General features: G+C 37.2%; 1 protein-coding gene across 1 annotated transcript; it reads left to right on the top strand.

Moving 5' to 3' along the window:
- Positions 1–10,334: 10,334 nt before the first annotated feature.
- Positions 10,335–11,870, top strand: LOC145783631 (kelch-like protein 7). The gene has a single exon (XM_082595523.1). It carries the CDS (start codon positions 10,335–10,337, stop codon positions 11,868–11,870), a length of 1,536 nt encoding a protein of 511 aa, XP_082451649.1.
- The last annotated feature ends 9,910 nt before the right edge of the window (positions 11,871–21,780 follow it).

Raw genomic sequence — 21,780 nt, 5'->3', positions numbered from 1 at the left:
CAATAAATTACAGTCACTTTTGATTACAAAAGGTTTCATGTTGGGGATTAGTAGATCTTGATGTTTAGAAAAGGTAATTCTCAAGTTTTTCTAACGATTCGTTGAGGAGAAAAACAAAAACCTATTTGTTCTCATCTGGTTGCCAGATCAAAATATCTAAAATAAACAATTTTGTTCAATTGTTTTATTTGCATCAACAAGGTTTGGATACAAAACATTGACACGGTGAGAAGAGCACAACAAACATAGCCAGGTCAAAAACTTCCTTAACGTAGGCTATAAATGTTTGCTGCAATACTTTTAATAAACAATTATGCACTTTTATTGTGGATATTAACACAGATATTTTTGGAGGTAACATTAAAGGCAGCCAAAAAATGTTTTCAAAGTTTTGCGATAGGCTATCCAACAAAACGAATAAAGCAAAAGATCTTAAAAAGTGTTAAGGCAACTCCAAATTTTTACATCTAGAACAACTGAAAACTGCTATTTGATTTAGTGTTAGGCTGAAAATAATTCTTATTTTAACAAGATCAAATTTTATTTTACTTTCACATATAGCTCAATTGTTTAAGAGCCTGACTTTGTGCATGAGAAATCTTTCAAATCAAACGATGCTTGTTCGGCTCTCAGGGTGCGCGCTTGACCAACTCATTATAATAACTGTTCTCAAAATCAGCGGCATCTGGTGGATGCAATAGTTTACAACAAATATATTATGATAGGCTAACAAGCAAAAAATATACAGCTTCTGCCTTTTTTTTGGTGCACAATTTATGAAGTGCTTTAAATCGACGTTCCGTCTAAGTAGGGCAGTAATGTCGATGTTGTTGCGACAAGGTTCTCTGGCCACAAGAGCAGTTCTAAGAGCAAGTCTGTTGGAGTTTGGGTTGTCGAGCAATGTTTGGACGTTCCATGAAGCTATTTTTAGACTAAAGTATTTGCTTTTGTTTTTTCGATCGCTTGTAGGGATCCCCACCGGCTGCGATAGACTGACCAGTGACCAGGGTATGATAGAGCAGGCTATTTTAGGCCACCCTTTCTAGTCCTATCCTCTGAGTACGGAGGCAAACAGAGCATTCATAGAGAGGGCTGCTCGGTCGCTCAAGGGGATGCTGGACTCCATTGCTGCTCTGGATTCAATAAAGAACGACTATATGGCCTGAGTCGCCGGTGTGTAGAATCATGGCTACAGCTTTGATGTATCCGCACCAGTAGCGTAGCGTCTAAGGGGCACGTGCCCCCCAATCATTTTGAAGTTGCAGTAAAATTTTATACTTTTATTTAAAAAAAAAAGATACACACATAGCTTGGTTGCACAGATTATAGCTTTGAATTGAATTGATTTGTTTATTTTGTTGTGAAATATCATAATAGCAAAATCATTATATGATGCAGCACGCTTAACGAACGAAATTAAAACAAAAGAAAAAAAACAAAAAAACAAACAAATGTACACTGCATCGTTGAAGTAAGTAAATCACAACAGGAAGCTGCGAAGTGACCATGGCGGTCTTCGAGTCAAGCAGCCACCCTCAGTCAAGTCGATAAATATTTAATATACATTACACTAAAATATCTACACTAGCAACAGAGAGTCAAAACAGAATCAAACTTGCATCCATGATATGTCAAAATTACAAGTTCCGCGCCGGGCTCAAGATCACGCGGCGCTGGTTCGACTCTCGGGGTGTGCGTTTGAGCAACGCATTTCAGGACTGCTCTCCATTCAGCGGCATCTAGTGAATGGAATAATTTCTCGGCAACAAGACTTCAACAATCGGAAAACTTCACTCTGCCAATCTCGGTAACCTGCCCTGCGTCAAGAGCCTCTACAAGTATGCGAACAAGTACCAGGAATAACCTATCAAGGCTTTGTCAGTCCGAGGATAAAGATTCAAAACCAAACCAAACCAATATTAGGTGTTCATAGTCAACAATTAAAGCCTAAAGAGTATCGGTCCACATTAGTAAAATAACCTACACTGCAATCAACTTTAATATTCTGCAATTAGATAGTTTTTGTAAAGTTTTTTAAATGAATCAAAGGGTGTTTTTTTTTAATATCTAGTGGGATTGAGTACTATATTTTTACTCTACTATACTTGATGCTTCGTTGAAGTTTTGTAGTAGCATACAGAGGAACATAGTAATTATCATTTTCGACTGAACATCTAGTTGAGCGATTATGAACGTTTGATGTTTTTTTGAAGTAATTCGAAAAAGTAGGCTACAGGGTAAAGAATTATGGTTATATTTAATCATTAATTTAGAAATTTCTAGTTTGTAAATGTCTTTTATTTTTAGAACTTTTACCTGCTTGAAGTAAGGTGTAACGTGTTCTGACCACAACCCTCCAGCAACTATTTTTATTGCTTTGTTTTGCAACTTTTGTAGCTTCTCGACATAGGCTTTGTATGTAGAGCCCCAATGGCTATTGCATTCATACTATGTGGGTGTATGAGCGAATAATATAACTGCAGTCTAGCATTGAAAGGAAGATAGTGTTTAAGTTTCGACAAAATACCAACAGATCTAGCAAGTTTAGATCTAAGAGCATCAATGTGAGGTTCGAATGAGAGCTGTTTATCAATTATTATTCCAAGATACTTAGCGTGGTCGACGGTTTCTAGCTCAACAGCTCTATTGAAAACATGAAACTCATCGAGTTTGTTGTAACCTTTTTTAGGAGGAATTACTAATAGATTGGATTTAGAGGCATTAATGGTCAATTTGTTGGCATTAATCCAACCTTCTACAGCAGCTAATTCAGCACTAAGTTTGGTTTGCAATAAATTTAAGTTATCAGCTTTAACTATGAGACATGTATCGTCCGCAAACAACCTTGGCATTGTCGACATGCTGTTTGGTAGGTCATTTATGAAAATTAGAAACATGAGCGGACATAGAGTTGAACCTTGAGGAACACCATACTGGATAGATTGCTGTGTGGAAGTATCTTGATCAATCACAACATATTGTTTACGGCCATTCAAGTAAGATGAGAGAAGATCGTTTGCAACTCCACGGACGCCATAGTGGTCAAGCTTCCGCAAGAGCCGTTTATGGCATACAGTATCAAATGCTTTTTTTAATTTGAGGAAGGCAAGTCCTGTGAAATCATTGTTCTTTATTTGTTCGTAGGTAATGCTTATTATGTCAAGGGCAGCATGTGTACTTGAGTGGTTGGTTGGGACAAAATCCATATTGTGTGGGTAGGAGTGAAGAGTTTTTATTAAGAAAGCTGGAAATCCTTTTGTAGATTAGTTTTTCTATTATTTTTGAAAAACACGATAATAGCGAAATAGGTTGGCAGTTGGAAATTTCTTGTTTACTGCCACACTTATAGACAGGTATCACCTTGGCAATCTTTAGTTTTTCAGGAAATATTCCATATATGAATAAATAATTAACCAAAGCTGCAAGTTGGGGGCAACAATACTAGAAACAGGCCGAAGAAAATACGGGGAAATGTTATCACAACCAAAAGCTTTGTTAAGATTTAAAGCATGTAGTTCATTGATAACTTCGTTAATATGGGCTGGTTCCAGGTAGATCGAGATAGGGACACGGTTCCTTAAGTAACTGAGATAACCGTTCTCGTACCCAGGTTCAACACTTTCAGCTAGCTTTTTACCAATATTACAAAAAAAGTTGTTAAAATTATTGGCAACAAGCTTTGGCTGGGATATTTGCACTCCGTTAACATTAACACTATCGATAACTTGTGTTGACTTGTTTTTGTTGGATAACAGTGAATTTATGATTTTCCAAGTTTGTCTGGCATCGCTCTTGTTTGTGCTAAGTTTGCGTTCAAAATACTGGTTTTAGCTAAAAATTTCAGTTTAGTTAATTTGTTAGAATATTTCTTATATATAAGCTTACGGTAATTGCTTCCTTGCCTATTAAGAAGTGGGTTTTATACATTTTTTGTTTATTTTTTATTGACACGTAAAGTCTTCTAGTTATCCAAGGTTTTTTTTGTAATTTAAGTTATTATTTTTACGAGAAAGTTTTTTTAGTGGAGCGTGGTTATCAATTACATTTTTTATTGTATCAATCAGTTCCGAAAATTTGTCATTTAAACCTTCGGAGGACACATTCGAAAGAGAAGACATGAATTTGTGCATGCTTCCAGTTAATTCCTCACAATAAGCAGCTAAGTCGAGATTCCGTTTATCACTGTAGTAGCATGTTGAATACTTTGTTGGTACCCTAAAGTCAGAAACAAGGCAAAATATTGATCTGTGATGTCACAATTAAGAACACCTGGGGTTATGGGGTGGGTAATACTGTTAGTAAGGATGTGATCAATCGTGGTTGAAGAGTTTTCCGTAACTCTTGTGGGTTTGGTTATTAGCGAGTGAACACCATTACTTTCAAGCATGGTAAGATAACTTTTAGAGAGGGTAGAAAGGTCAGAAACGTTGATATTAAGATCATCTAGAATGAAATATGTTTTCCTTTCATTGTTGAGTTTAGTCAGAGTAGTGTCAAGAGCTTCAACAAAACCAGATTGATTTGATCGGGGATGTCGATAAACTGCACCTATTATTAGTTTATATTTAGAATTGTTAAGATCAATGGATATCCATAAGCTTTCACAGTCGACACTATCGATTTGAAAATTATTTATGACTTTGAATTTGTACTCCTTTGAAATATATATTAAAACACCGCCTGCAGAAGTACAAAAATTTTCATACACATATTCATAGCCCTGTAGCGATATATTAACAAGAGGTTTTCCTTAATGCGTGTTTCGGTAACACAAATAATATCAGGAGCATTTTCAAAAGTTTTAAGGAATTCATGCAGAGTATCAATATTTTTTTGAATAGACCTAATATTTATATGCAGTGCGAATAGCAGGTTATTGTGATTATCTCTAAACACAGACGAACTGGGATCGTAATAATCACACAATCTTATATTTGAAGATAAACAAGATGCAAGCGATTCATTCAAATCGAATTCATTTTCAGGATTAAGGGTGACGGCCTGACTCGTTCGCTTAGAATGTAGAACGCTATTACTATTACAATGAGACAAAATACGCCGCTTGTAAATTTGCGCCTTAGAACAGACAAGAGGTAACGCGGTAATAATAATGAGGGTCTGACACAGATTTCTATCACAGCTCGATTAAGGTCAATAAATTCAATAAGCGTCAGTTTGTTGAGGAAGCGAAAATCTACCAGACATCTGGGATGTTCGATTATTTACAGTGTAACCTCGATTAGGTTGACCTCGTTCAACGTTGAAATAGCAACAATTAGCAACCTCACACCAATCCATCATCAGCAGGTGTTGGATACATGCACTAAGAAACCAACCCCGCCAACCGGGTTTTTAAGTAGATATAGACGTCATAAGATTAGGCGTAGACAAAAGACAAACATTTCAGCTTAGCTCAGGCTAGTAAAAATAGAAAAGTAGTTGATCACAAATCAATTCGTCTGCCGCCCGCCGACTGCAATTGCCAATTAGCAACCGCAACCGCCAACTGCCAACCGCCAAACGCCAAACGCCAAACTGCCAAATCGCCAAAGTGCCAATTGCCAGCCGCGACCATCCAATTGCCAACGGTTTGGTTGCGAAGTTTCGGTCTTTTGGGTGTTCATATATTTTAGAAAGTTTTAAAACAAATGAATACATGAATTCAACAAGGGCCCAATTACCAGAAATGTGATTTTGAGATAAACGCGTTTTATTTTTTACTGCGATTTATCTTAGTGCTGGAACTTCAATATTGGTTATATGTTTAGATATACTGGTAAGTAGTAATAAGCATGAAAATTTCATCAGGGAAAGGTTCTGCTACGAAACTATGGGGAAGTTAATCTACCAAAATTGGGCCCTTTTACAAATCAACAAGATTGTATGTGTTACCAACTCTTTTTTGACTATTTTATTAATAAAAAAATGGGCACAGAATATAATAAGATTGATTCAACTACACAGAGAAAGGCAAACTATCATGCAGCAATGTTTACAACATTTCAAAGTCGTGGTTACTCTTCATAATCGGAGTTTTCTTCGGGTTCACTGTGAGGCATGTGCGCATTCAAGGTCTTTATGTATTCTCTTCCCTCTTCTCCCAGATAGCCTATGGCTCCAGTGACTGCACATCTTTTTCTTTCTTAGGATTAACTGAACATGGACCACTGTGTAGGGGTTCAGTGGGGTATTCCACCCGGGTGAATGCTGGCTTTAAAAGGCGAAACTTTTGTTCCATCGTCCCATTCATGTCTGTAGAGGTTACGATTTGTAGCTTGTTAAGAGCATCAGAGTTAAAAACTTTGAACTGTGTTATTTTCCAGTCCTTCACGTTGGTTTTGTAGCATTTACCAAGCGCAGCTTTGAAATCTTTCATTTGATTTCCTTTCATGAAGGTTAGCTGGAAACGCTCGCGTATCATTTCGTTCCATCCGGAGTACAACTCCACATGGTCTCGTCTTCTCTGCATCCTCTCGATAATGCCGAACTGTCGGTCACATGGTTGGTAACTGTGACCGCGCATGGGCAGACGGTGTGTTACAGAGTCAAATCTGCCATTCAATTCACTACTAAAGTATGCAAGTATTGCACCATGGAATTGTTGTGGTTTTGGCCACGACACCCATCGGTAAATACATGCAATTTGCGTGCATTTGCATCAAGGTGATTAGTGATGTAGTCGTGAAGGCAGCTCAAGACCTCATTTACACCCCTTCTAGACTTTGTTTCAGGCCAGGTATATATCCTACTTTTACCAGTTTTTGCAGAATGTATACCAAAAACAAATAACCACAGCTGCCGGCTATTAAACACATCCCCTGTTGCAATGTGTGGATATGGCATATTTTGCTTAAAATCAAAACACAGACACTCTGTGTCCTCTTGGTCTTTCGCCAGTGCAGTTTTTTCTTTCAGTGCCGTATAGAATACTTCGGCTTTTCGCTTGGTTATATCACGATTGACTTTCAGTGCTCTCTTAGCCGCACCGTTTGATTCAGACTGTATGACAAACTAAACTAGTGTTGCCAATTCTAGTATTAATAATCTTTATTCAAAGGAAAGTAATCTAAAAATGCAAAAATAATGTTCAATACATAAATAGTAAGCTGCTGCTATATTTAGCTACAGCTGTAAAAGTCCCACGAGCAAAGTCCCACAGACTACACAAAGCCAGCACTGTTTTCGCTTTAGCTGACTGAATGCAACAAGGGCCCAATTCCACCAGTTGGGCGTTTGTTGCATTCAGTAGAAATATTGACCGAGCATTTTTCACGTTTTAGTTATAGTAAATCGGCCGTTTTGGCACGCATCATTTAGCGGACACCAAGAAGAGGAGAAAAACACAAAAAAGTGAAAATTGGCAAAATGTGGAATTGGGCCCTTTTTGAATTCACGTAGGCTATTCAAATGCTTTATTTGCGCAAAAACTCTTTATATCATATCACATCAGTTTATCTTGATATGATGTGAACAGCCATTGAGTAAACTGCAAACCTAGTGTATGTTTAAAGCCTGCTGAAGTTGACCGAGATCAGTGATCTTGTGACCTGTGAGGAGTTGAGAGTGAAAGTCCTTGAAGGGGTGAAGAAACGATTCATCAAGTGCTACAACGACATGAAATGCGTTGTGGCATCATGTCTTCATCCCTCCTTCAAGACGTCGTGGCTACAATTTCTGCACTACGTTTCCACGGATGATGCTGACGCACTGCGAGAAAAAGTCAAGACAGATGTAATTCGACTGTTGCGGGAGACATCAAGCCAGGTTGATACTGAGAAGAGTGACGCCAACACCACTCCGAAGATGTATTTTTTGATATGTTGGCGCCATCCCGTGAAACGTCGGTGCAGAAGGAAACAGTAATTGTGGACGCCTTTTTTTCGGACAGGAGCAAGTCCTTGAGCTTTTCAAAAACCGAGTTAAAACATCTGTTCATGAAATACAACTCCCCAAATCCTTCCAGTGCAGCGGTGGAGAGACTTTTCTCTGTTGGAAAAGATGTGCTTAAGCCAAAGCGGGCAGGACTTAGTGACTCTCATTTTGAAATGTTCGTGTTTTTGAAAGATGCCTAACAATAAATTTCCCTTAGAATGTGTTTTCTATAACGACGTTAAAATGACAGTGTAAACGAATGATAACATTCGTTTTCAAGGTCATTTTTACGTCACTAGGGACTTGAAGAGTGTTTCCTAGTGTCATTTTAGACAAAAGTAGCGGTAGCGCGCGCTACTTTCGTCCGAGTAGCGGTAGAAATGTTAAAATTTTTCATAGATTTTAATGATTTAAATATCATTTCCTTCTGCAGCATGGTTCCAACTTTAAATATAATCGGGCGTGTTTTACTTACACTAGTTGCACGTCCTTTCGTTGTTGATCCCAGACGATGACAATCAACAATGTCTATGTCGTCACATTTCAGTGTATTATTCAATAAATTCTTAACTTTTTCCACAGTTTTAGCTTTCGTTTCCCATGCTTCTTTATTAATTTCGTGAATGAGTATATTCATTCTTTTACTGTATTGATCTTTTTTTAGATTTACCTTTTCGATTTCTTGTTTGAAGTTCTTTAGCTCCTCACGAACGTCATCATACTTTTGTTCAAGATAGCAAGGGATGCGATATCTGCCTATCTGGAATGCGCGTAGCCTATGCTTGACCGTGAGAACAGTTATAAAAAACTATACTTGTTTACCAGAATTCTAATCATCATTCTAAGTTGTAGCTATAGCTGAGCATTACTTTTCAGCGATTTTAGGAAGGGTTGCGAGAACTGGTATGTGGTTTTAAAAGAATCCCAACAGGGAAAATGCTTAACATTTTGCTTTTCAACTTTTTTTTAAGTCAACTGCTCAAGGAGGAGGGGGGGGGGGGGGCGTTTTGGATCAAATTCAATCAGCTGTCACGTGTGATCCGCTGGTGCTATTTTAACAGAACTTGCACTGCTGGTGTGTAAAAATTTAGTTGTTTATAAGTTTTGAAAAGTCAATATTCTAAAATTTTCCAACGAGTTGCTTCTTGCTATTCTCTCCATTTTGTAAATCACATTTTTTTCACTTTTCACTTTTCAAAAGTGATCTAATTTTAAACTAATTATACAAACAGCCTTTTATACTCCAATTCAAGGGATTCTTAGCCATGCCTGCGCGCACCACTAAGAGGTGTGATACCTGTTCTTTGGGAGTGCGGAGATGCGGAATCCTTAGTGTTAGTTAGAAAATTACGTTGAAACTATGTTCTTGTATACTATAGCGGGTTGTTGCGCAATATAATGTTCAGCCGTTTTAGAAAGAGCGAGATGTCTGGATCGTGATTGCAAGGTGGTGCCAATAGATAAAATAGGTTAAGAATTACTGCTCTAAGTGAAAGAAAATTAAGCCACAGTTACGGTACTTCATAGGGTTTGGGAGCAAGGCTGTTACAAATCTGGCTGTGACCAACTGACCAACACGTTTAGCTGGACATGATTGGATAGATACTTCTAAGTTCTACCGAACGGACAATCTATGTTTAGTGTTACGATATTTTTGTAATGTGTTGTTAATTTGACTTGCTAGAAAATGTGATTTCATTCTACAGTAAATTATTATTTTTTGTGCATTAATTTACTTAAAGACCACGAAACCGTTTTTCTGTTTCCTTGACAGTAGAGGTAATTGATTGCAACAAACGCAAACCTACTGAAATAACTATTCATAAGTTGGTTTGACGCGGGTTGCTTTGTCTGTGACTTTGATGAATGCGAATGGATGAATGCCAAAGCAATCAATTAAGGATTGGTCTTCAAATGAAATACAACAAAGCTTAACTTTGAACAAAACTATGACTTAAACCTAACCCCACAAAAAGAATTAAAGTATTATAACCTTTCAACAAAAACTCTTTTGTTTGGGATAAGTAACCAATTTATTTTTAAAGGCTTGCAAATCATCCATAGGTTACATTGATACAACGTTTGCGAAGGTCTGCACATGTTGAATCAATAACATATGGAGAACTGCTTTGCTACCTGGGTTATAACTCAATGTGAACAATCGTCTTGTTTGATTAACTATCTTTTCTTTGCCATTTCCTTGCATTGCGTCAATTTGTAAGCTAGACAGACTAAGGTAAGCTGTTGGTGCTGTAGTTACTCGCAATGATCATTTACACTGACTGCCATATTATGAAAGTTGTTGTGTTTAAATGCAATTTTGTGTAACTTCATGTTTACATATTTGCAGGATTATAGATTATTATTAACCAGTTAACATTGGAAGCAGAATGAAGTGGAAAAACTATAAAAGTAATCACGCTTTAGAAATTTTGTCAATATTGAACAATGACAGAATCAAAATGAAAAACTATTGTGATGTCACTTTAACTGCTGGATCTAATGACTTCGCTGGACACAAATGTATCCTTGGAGTGTTTTCAACATTTTTCTCGAAAATGTTTTCTGTTGAAATGCGAGAAAAGTATGAAGGAAAAGGAAAAGTCCAAGGAGTGACTGAAGAAACACTTGAAGCTGTTTTAAGCTTCATTTACACTTGTGACATCACAATCACAACTGAGAATGTGTATGACCTAATAGAAGCAGCAAATTACTTGGAGATTCCCTACTTGAAGGAATTCTGTGAGGAGTTTTTATTTGAGGAAATTGATGCAATAAACTGTCTACATATTCGATCATATGCAAAGTTGTATGATCTTGACAAACTTGTAGAAAAAGCAGATTTTGTGATTTCATACAATTTTGAAAGTTTAATCAAGGAAAACGGTTTCAACGAATTGAAAATTGAAGACATTAAAGAAATACTTGAAATGGAAAATAAACATGTGACGTCTGAGGAAATTGTCTTCCATGGAATGATTGAATGGATCAAACATGACGTCGATGCACGTAAGCAACACTTGATTGGGCTTTTCAGTTTATTGAAACTTGAAAAGTTGTCTTTGGATTTCTTGCAAGATGTTGTCAGCCAAGAAGAACTGATCGTGAATTCCAATGAATGCCTCAAAATGTGTTTTCAATCAACACTTTCTAGAGTTCGAGTTCAACAAAACAATCAATTTGTTGTTAAGCAACAAACTGTAGATAAATTCTTCATTGCATTTGATGTGAAGCAATTGTTGAAATATGATCTCATAAAAAAAGAATCAAAGACGCTTCCAAACCCATTATTTGATCATAGTAAGGGATCAGTGGTACTTCATAAAATCAAAGTTTACGTCATAAGTGGAAAGTATACCAACACAATGGAAAGATTAGACTTGGACGACCAGGAGTCAGGTTGGAAGGAATTAGCTTCTACAAATGTAAGGAGAGAAGGTGGTGCTTCTGTTGTTTTCGATGATCGAATTTACAATTGTGGTGGAGTATTTTCAACGCAATCTGGAGAATGTTATAACATTGTCGAGAACAGATGGAACAGAATTGACGACTTGACTGAACCACGTTATCACTTTGCCTTGGCTGCTAACAGCGGAGGAATATATGCAATTGGTGGTTTCAACAATAATTACATCAGCTCTGTTGAACGTCACGATCCTCGCCAAGGTGGTTGGAATATTGTTTGTTCAATAAAAATAGGTAGATATGGTCTAGCAGGTGTTGTTCTCAATGATCAATTATACGCAATAGGAGGATACAACAAAAACAATCTCAAATCAGTCGAACGGTTAGATTTACGGAATCAAGTTTGGTGCAATGTTGCAGAGATGAATCATGCAAGATGCTATCATGGAGCTTGTGTTTTAAATGGGGAAATATTAGTCGCTGGAGGAGGATTAGATATCGTTGAAGTTTATGATCCAAAGAACAATGTTTGGAAAATTGAAAAAAGAATTTCTGAATTTAACCCAGCAAGACCCACTGCGACATATATCTAACATAACCTTTGATAAGTGATTATTTGTGAATTTTGCTTTTTTTTTATTCAATTCTACCATTAATATCCAGTGTGACACCAGTGTAACATTTCCTATCCAATTTTGATTGGTTGCTTGCAGTCATATGACTTCAGTGCTTTTTCAAAGACAGCTACTTTCAGGCTTTCTGTTGTAGCTCTGAGGTAGTGAAAGTTGGCCATCCATCTACTGCTTTAAAAGTAATTTTGTCAGTTTTTACTTTGATATAACTGTTCCACAACTATCAGTGTTTTGTTACTTAACATGCTTGACTTGTTGTTGGCATGTAGATTCGCTTGCTATGCTTATGCATACCAAGCTTCATGCATGTTCCTGAAATGCATATTGTCTTTTTGAATTTTATTTTTTATAAAATTGTTGTCATATCTTCACTGTTCAAAATCAAACGTTTTTGTTCAAACAATTTAAATACATTATGTTTGTTGTTGTACATAGTTTAACCTGACAAACTTGCAGTTAAAAGTACTGTCTTCAATTTTGTTTATGACGAAAATAAGAGTGATTTTTATTGTTGTTGCTGCCACGGCTGACTCAAGAATACGGCCTGATTTGTCACATTGAACAGGCCAGTTCTCACAGGCCGACTGCATTCAAATTGCATGTGGCCAAATGTACTGTTGGAACTTAACTATGGCTCAACAAAACCCTGGGATAGTCAAAATGTTTGTTTTGGAACCATAACACTTCATATATAATACAATATATTAGATATAACAACTTGAATATTGTTTAAGACAAGATAAAGTTCAGCAATACTGGATGATAAATGTTCAAATATCGTAAGTTGAGACCAGTCTTTTATTCCCTTTAGTTTGTCATAACAGAGTCAAAATTACACCGCTTTTTAAAGTAATATATTTGTTCTAGTTTATCGAAAGCCCTTGCTAGGAAAGCCAGTCTTCCGTATTATGATATTCAAGATACCAAATTGGGTGCTGAATGCAGAGCCTGAGATAGACATTGGATACTTTTGCATTGGCATCCTCTGTCACTGTGATAGTTTGTTTACATAGATAAGTTTTTCCAAGACATCATACCGTTTGGAAACTCAGGTCCAGTGACTCCAGTCATGATAGCAGAATACAGCACTAAGCAGTAACAAACAGAAATTTGCGATTTCTTTAAAGTTTCTCAGCTTGCGAAGACAAATTTCTCTTCACTGGTGATTGTTGAACCAGTCTTGATTATATTTATCCATTTACACTTACAGTAACATTGAACAGGTAAAGGTCTAATCAGTACTCAATCCTGTGTTTCTGAAAAACAAAAACACTTATTTACAAAGACCTGTATTAATGCTACACTTCTAACTACTAGAGTTTGCAAATTGGGTAATTTGGTAAGCTAACTGCTAAATGGTAGTATTATCAGGTTGTTTTTGTATATCACTTTCAACAAAACTTAGATAGTATTGCATAAACACATATTTTAACCACGGCGTTGCAACACAATAATAATACTTAATGCACTAACTAGAGTATGGCAGCAGCTGCCGGGAGCATCGTCCAAGTCTTAAATTTACATCAATGTTGCTGCAGATACAATTTAAAAATAAAACACCTTGCAAAATACACTACTATGTGAAAACTTTTTAACACTAAAAATTGTTGCAATCTCATGGCAGTAATGTTCTAATCTGAAAGGTCCGAAAAGAACTGCGCCTGCGCGGTCCTGCATTGCTTGCTCAGACAATCATGTGATTGCGATTTGTAGGACGAAGTGATTAACTGCTGCATTAGACTGCCGCATTAGTCGATGCAGGGGAAATAAATCCGGCGTGTTACTTGCTTTGCAGAAAATGTAGCATATCTCGCCGTATTCTTTAGTGCGCCGTGTTGCAGCAAATTATTCGATAAATTATTCCACGTTAAACATTGATAATAAGTTATAACTTGCAAGGCAGCTTAATAGAATTTGTAATTACTTGTAGAAGTTGGAAAACACCAAATCTACACTACATGGTTGATACCTTTTAATTAAATAACTCATAATGTAATGAAATTAATTTACTTGTCTTTTGACAAAGGGAACTTTCATTATTAAAATAATTTGGCTGTGATTTAAGCAACGAAATCAAAGGGCAAGTTTTGATCAAGTTATTTTACAATTGTTTTATGTCTTAAAACCGTGCTAGAAAGTTTATGATGGAATTGGGATGGAATGATGGAAGATTGTCTTCATTCCATCATCCAAATCTTCCATTCCTTTCCATCTTGGACATTTTCCAACTATCCCAAAATTTGCTTCTATTCCATCCCATCCTATGCCCTGCTTGTAGTAACCTACATTCGGAAATTGATATGTAAATAAGATAGGCAAGGCACAACAATACAACAGGGTTGAGCATTATAACAATATATGTTACGTAATAAAATTAGTTTGCGTTCTTCTGGTGACTATATACTAGGTTACCTCGTGATGTTAAAGATGATAACTAGCTTTTGTATTTCCGACGTTTCGTCAGTCAGGAAATACAAAAGCTAGTTATCATCTTTAACATCACGAGGTAACCTAGTATATAGTCACCAGAAGAACGCAAACTAATTTTATTACCAAATGCCTGGTGAACAGTCTCTCTCTGTTTTTAATATGTTACGTATTTACAAATTGTTTTAACAATCTCACGTTTTCGACTTAACTTAAGCCTTCTCAGGAAATACGATTTTAAACGCTGCGTATTTCTTGATGCTTGTAGTCAGTTAGCTAGTTACCTTCAAGAAGTTGAAATTTGTTGCATTTTTATAAATATTTTCAGATTTTTGATGAGGGCTTAAGTTAAGCCGAAAACGTTTGATTGTTAAAACTATTTGTTAATATGTAAAATATATTGTTATAATGCTCAACCCTGTTGTAGTGTTGTGCCTTGCCTGTCTTTGGTACAAGAAAGCAAACTCTCTCCCGAAACTATGGTATGTAAATATTTTGGAAACTCTGGTAACTTTACGGCCACGATAACCAGGGTTGGAAGTAACGACTAGTTGTCACTATTCGATAGCGTTACTCGTTGCTTTCTGAATATCGAATACTTATGCGTACCCATTCCTTTTCAAAATAAATATCGAACGCGTTATTCACTGCTTTTTTATGCAAGCAACGAAATTATTATTCGTTTTTCACTAATCGATATTTAGGAGAACTGCTGAGTCATTTTTTGTTGTTCACTTACTTCGTCGTCAAAACGAATATACGAGATTTAGTTTTCGGATTACTATCCGACCTAACCCCCTTCCGGTTTTCGAACTTTAAAGGATTAACGAAACTTTTGTGGCAACACAGTTCAGAAAAACCATGCCAGTGAGAGCCGTTAACAGTGTTGCCAACCTTGCAGTTTTTCCGCAAGTTTGGGCTTGTTTTTTTCGAGTTTGCGTATTTTTTTTGAGTTTGCGGGTTGCTTGTTATTTTTTAAAATTACTTTAAGCAATTGCTATTCATTGCTTTTTTTAAGTATCGATAGCGGAAAGTCATTGCTTTATTGGGCACTATCGAATAGTGAAATAATAATTGCTTTTTGACTAACAACTTCCAACCTTGACGATAACTTATGGAACGTTACATTGGACAGACATATTCTGTATGCCTTCATTTTGAGACGACGATTATTACACTGTTAAAAAATTTCGTAATTTTACTGTCAAAAGAGCAGTAGAATATTACTATCTTGTTACAGTACTTGAAATTACTGGCCATTTTGTGGTATATTTACTAGACAAAGACGTTTTTTTACTCCAAATATAGTAGAATCACTGATTGAGCAGTTTTAAATTTTACTTCTTTTCGTAGTAGATGATTTCACTTCTTTTTTGGAAGTGAATTTACTGGTCTGTGAAAGTGCTTTGCAATTTTACTGACAAAAATAGTAAAATTTCACTGACTTTTTATAGTTTTTTTTTTTAACTTGCATTGGCAGTAATTGTAAGCTACTATAGGTACGGTAGGCAGTAGGCTACATGGGCAGTAACATTTTATTAACACCGTTGTTTTAGTCCGATTAGGCTACTATACTCCTGTGCAGCAATATATTTAGCACTTCTACGAAACGTCAACCTTTTTTCCGGTCAACATATTTATGGTCACACCAGCACATTCTCGAAACAGTGGGCTGCTACGTTATGTCATGCCTTTCTGTTTTGATATCTGATATAGGCTACCTTGGGCGGCAATATAGAGTTCATGGGTTAATTGAAACAATCATGACTGGAAGGGAAGTTTGCTAGAGATCCGAACTCACGGGCCTCCAACAAAAATGTTTGAATTGTTTGTAATATTGGTTCCTTAAAAATGCACTGAAAGTACCAGAGAGTCGAACCGAACCCGAGTTTTATAGTCAAACGGTTCGACTCTCTGACCAAAACCCGAGAATTATTATCACTTATCAGTCGTCAGCCAATGGGCTGGCGAATGTTATCCTGGTCCGCGCTCAATTTCCCGCCTTACGGCTCAGAATTTGCAGAGTCTGATTAGCGTTGCCAGATGGGGAAATAAGATACCAAATTTAAAAAAATTCTGGTGAAACTCAATTTTAGAGGCCTTTGATGCCAAATTTTTTGAATTTGGGACCAGAAAACTTTTTGGTGAAATCTAGTGAAATTTTCCCCCAATCAATTTTTTTCAAGAAAGTTTTTTTCAATTTTTTTAAACTTTTAAGCGAAAAATCCCCGCTCGCATAGAAAACGTATTGTCAGAGGTTTGCGCATGCGTGACGGCAGTGTCTTATGTCTTAAAAACTATTTGTATTTTTAGGCGAAATTGTTTTATTTAGGGTGTTTTACGTATCTGGTGAAGTTGTATGCAATCTGGTGAAATTTTATTTACTTTTTGGTGCTAAGCATCTGGCAACACTGAGTCTGACAACTGAGACTGAGCATGTGCAAGGCTGCAAGCATCAAGATTCAAGCATGGTTGCAGGAATAGTGCAGTAACTTTGTTACAGCTGGTTTTGTTGCAGTCATAGGTTTCAGATAGATAGAGGAAGCGTGTCAATAGCAAAAGTAGCATCGTTAAACCTGTACAGTATCACTGAACAGGTAACAAGTTTAATCCTACAAATGCTATCTTAGCTGATTTTTTTACGTTTACCATGGACAAATGAGAACAATAGCGTACGGTACCATTGAAATTAATTTATTTCGATGCTTTTAGTTAGTTAACTGCATTAAACTGCTACGAAATTACATAGTTAAGCTATATGCACTGAACAACAATGACTTAGATCAGGCAGGTCGGTCTGTCAATCAATGCAGTGAGGCTCTGCCCCTTCCCTACAATTTTCTAAGGCAGTGGCTATTTGACCGGCGCCGGTCTTTGAATCTGAAACACTATTTGACCGTTCATGACGTCACTATACAGGCACCTTTTTCTCTTTTAAACCAAAAGATGAGAAGCGCGTATATAAGTTCTAAGTTCGACAATTTTATTCAACTCGATCCGTGGCGCGTAAGATACCGTACTTCGTTGGCTTCTATCCTAGAGGGAATGAGTTCGATACTACCCGGAATCATTCTTTTTTCTTTTTCTTTAGGCAGTGGCTATTTGACCGGCTCCGGTCTTTGAATCTGAAACACTATTTGACCGGTCATGACGTCACTACATAAGCGCTTTTTTCTTTTTCTCTTTCAAAGCAACAGACGAGAAGCGCCGATATAAGTTCTAACTTCAACACGTATTCTCCAACTCAGACCGTGGCGCGTGCGATACGTCTCTGGCTGCCAATTTAGAGGGGATGAGTTCGATACCATCCGGAAGCATTCTTTTTTTTTCTTTTTTTTTTGGCAGTGGCTATTTGACCGGCGCCGGTCTTTGAATCTGAAACACTATTTGACCGGTCATGACGTCACTCTATAGGCACTTCTTTCTTTTTCTCTTTCAAAGCAAAAGACGAGAAGAGTGCGTATATAACTTGTAAATTCGACGATTATCTTCAACTGATTGGATGGCGCGTGGGTTACGTCTTTGGTTGGTGTTCCAGAGGGAATGAGTTCGATACTTCGCGGAGGCGTTTTTTTTTTAATTTTTAACTAAATTTTGACCTGAAGTGACTCAATCGTTAGGCTGCTGCATTTTTGTAGTCAATTTTTATTTTCGGAAGCCTACAGCCCAATTTTTTATGTCTTTTCAACTATGAGTAATAAAGTCAGAGTTTTTTAATTTTCTTGAATTTGAGAATTTCTCTGGATAATTTTCCGTTCGTCATAAGAGGATGTGACCGTGTTTGCCGAACGACGCAAAAATGTAATGCGTCGTTCGGCAAACATGGTCACATCGCAAAAACGTAATGGGTCATTCGGAAAACACGGTCACGGAAAATTATCCAGAGAAATTCTCAAATTCAAGAAAATTAAAAAACTCTGACTTTATTACTCATAGTTGAAGACATAAAAAATTGGGCTGTAGGCTTCCGAAAATAAAAATTGACTACAAAAATGCAGCAGCCTAACGATTGAGTCACTTCGGGTCAAAATTTAGTTAAAAATTAAAAAAAGAACGCTTCCGCGAAGTATCGAACTCATTCCCTCTGGAACACCAACCAAAGACGTAACCCACACGCCATCCAATCAGTTGAAGATAATCGTCGAATTTACAAGTTATATATTATACGCACTCTTCTCGTCTTTTGCTTTGAAAGAGAAAAAGAAAGAAGTGCCTATAGAGTGACGTCATGACCGGTCAAATAGTGTTTCAGATTCAAAGACCGGCGCCGGTCAAATAGCCACTGCCTTTTTTTTTTATATCTAAATTTTGACCCGAAGCGCATTTTTGTGGTCAATTTTTAATTTGAGTAGCCTACAGCCCATTTTTTATGACTTTTCAAATGTGAGTAATACTGTTAGAGTTTTTTTAATTTGCTGGAATTTGAGAATTTCTCTTGGTAATTTTCCGATCGTCATAAGTGAACGTGTGCTGCCGAACGACCCTACATTTTTCTCTCAAGTTAGTTATATATAATACAATACTTCTTTAAAAAATGGTTTTACCATTATCATTTCTTTTAAAAGAAGTATTGTATATAACTAACTTGAGAACTATACTTGAGAACTATTAACCAACTTGGACTGTAGGCTACTCAAATTAAAAATTGACCACATAAATGCGCTTCGGGTCAAAATTTTGATAAAAAAAAAAATGAAAAAAAGAATGCTTCCGGATGGTATCGAACTCATCCCCTCTAGATTGGCAGCCGGAGACGTATCGCACGCGCCACGGTCTGAGTTGAAGAATACGTGTTGAAGTTAGAACTTATATCGGCGCATCTCGTCTGTTGCTTTGAAAGAGAAAAAGAAAAAAGTGCTTATGCAGTGACGTCATGACCGGTCAAATAGTGTTTCAGATTCAAAGACCGGACCCGGTCAAATAGCCACTGCCTTTTCTTTAACTAAATTTTGACCCGAAGTGCATTTTTGTAGTCAATTTTTAATTTCAGTTGCCTACAGCCCAATTTCTTATGTCTTTTCAAATGTGAGTAATGGTAATGGTATGTAAATGTAATGCAACTCAAATTAAAAATTGACTACAAAAATGCACTTCAGGTCAAAATTTAGTTACAAAAAAAAAAGAACGCTTCCGGGTAGTATCGAACTCATTCCCTCTAGAATAAGAGTCGGCGAAGTATCGCACGCGCCACGGATCGATTTGAATAAAATTGTCGAATTTAGAACTTATATACGCGCTTCTCGTCTTTTACTTTGTAAGAGAAAAAGAAAAAGGTGCCTGTATAGTGACGTCATGACCGGTCAAATAGTGTTTCAGATTCAAACACCGGCGCCGGTCAAATAGCCACTGCCAAAAAATTACTAGGCATGGCTGCTGCGACTGTCTTCAAAATGAGAAAATATTAGGTAGCCTACACAGATTTAAAAAAACAAGCTGTGACCCTAGCTAGAGAGTATATCTGCCTTATCTGGTGCTACGCCTTGCCCATGAGTAGCCAGGGAGTAACGACATTTGAGATGCAACTCCATTTTACCTCAGAGTGAAACCTCTGCCGTCAGTTGCAGTTTATAGGCCTAGTCAATGCCCAGGACTGTTAAAAAGTGAGAACTAAATAATTGAGTGGTTTATCCAGCTGTGGTGATAAAACTAGTGGTAGGCTGATCTTTCGTGTGTGACCAGCGTGAATAATTTGAGCAGCAGGTCCAGGGTGGTAAACGATAGACCCTCAGCCCTGGCCAAAGATCGAGAAGGAAAAATCCCCATTAGGCTACAGGAAGATGACCGGTACTTATTACCGGTATTATTCGTGACAATGTCTTATAATACATGTTTTAAACCAATTTAGGTTTTTTCATGCTTTCCTGAGCATGTGTTGTATTTCATTTCATTGAATAACTTGATACTTGGATATTATCCTTGTGCATTTATGATGTGCCGGGAGACAACTGGCGGCTGGGAGACAACTTGCCCATCTCAGTGGGATTAGTGGAACTGATTACAACATATTTTAAAGAAGATTGCTCAGCGATTTATCAATGCTTTGAGGTAACGTACATTTATTATCATTTACCTGCAAACACAGATTTTTTAATACCCAACCTTCCCATTCCCGGAAAAACATCCGACACATACTTTGCAAATTTATATATAGCTTATATATATAACTTGTGTGATATGAACACCATGCTACTACTGCTAATAAATTCTATTTCATTGCCTTCTTAGCGATAAGAGTGCGGCTATATGAATGTTTGACAATGTTTGTATTATTTTCAATATCTTAAAAATGTTGAATTCAATTTGTAGGATTCAGCTATCTCCCAGTTTGAAGAAACTCGTTTACCAGCATCCAATAATTGTGTGTTTTGGTAAGTTGTGAATGAGCGTTTGTACAATTTTGACTGATGTACAAGTGAACTTTTGAATTGTTCACCTAAATATGAAGTTGGTAAATGTAAATATGCACTAATTTCAGTGGTCGTAGTTTTATTTGTGCCTCATTGCATCTGCAGGGCCCACTCTTGCCAGTGCAGTGAAGTTTCTCGTATTCATCAAAGGCAACCTTGCAATGGAAACCAAGTTGTTTTTTTGTAGCGCTGGCTTACTTCTTCTGCTCATATTACGTCTTTGCAATGTCATATCCAGATAGTGCAGCTGCAAGTCTGGAGTTTATACAGAGGTATGTAAACCTGTAATGTGTTTAATTGTTTATGTATGAGCTAAGGAAAACAATAATGGAACTTCCTCCTTCACAAAGTCATTCATACCAGTGACAAGCTGGTCTGGAGTGGGATTCAAATCCACGAAGTTCTTGACAGTGTCTCTGTACTGCAGCTAGTAAGAACTGCACCCATTACCGGAGGGATTGCGTCTTAGACCACTCGGCCATCCAGACTGATTATTAGCAGAGGTGGGCACCCGCTACTTTTAAAGTAGCGCGCTACCCGCTACCGCTACTTGAGTCAAAGTAGCGCGCGCTACCGCTACCCGCTACCAATTTACAAAAGTAGCGCGCTACCCGCTACCGCTACTCGGGCCAAAGTAGCGCGCGCTACCGCTACTTCTTCCGCTACTTTTGTCTAAAATGACACTAGGAAACACTCAAGTCCCTAGTGACGCAAAAATGACCTTGAAACGAATGTTATCATTCGTTTACGTTGTCATTTTAACGTCGTTATAGAAAACACATTCTAAGGGAAATTTATTGTTATGCATCTTTCAAAAACACAAGCATTTCATAATGAGAGTCACTAAGTCTTGCCCGCTTTCGCTTAAGCACATCTTTTCCAACAGAGAAAAGTCTCTCCACTCCAGCACTGGAAGGAATGGGGGTGTTGTATTTAATGAACAGATGTTTTAACTAGGTATTCGAAAAGCTCAAGGACTTGCTCTTGTCCGAAAAAAAGGCGTCCACAATTGTTGCTTCCTTCTGCACCAACGTTTC

Source organism: Aplidium turbinatum, chromosome 14 (assembly GCF_918807975.1).
Source record: "Aplidium turbinatum chromosome 14, kaAplTurb1.1, whole genome shotgun sequence".
Taxonomy (NCBI): domain Eukaryota; kingdom Metazoa; phylum Chordata; class Ascidiacea; order Aplousobranchia; family Polyclinidae; genus Aplidium; species Aplidium turbinatum.
Note: the sequence above shows the minus strand (reverse complement) of the source record. Positions and strands in the feature narration are given on the sequence as shown.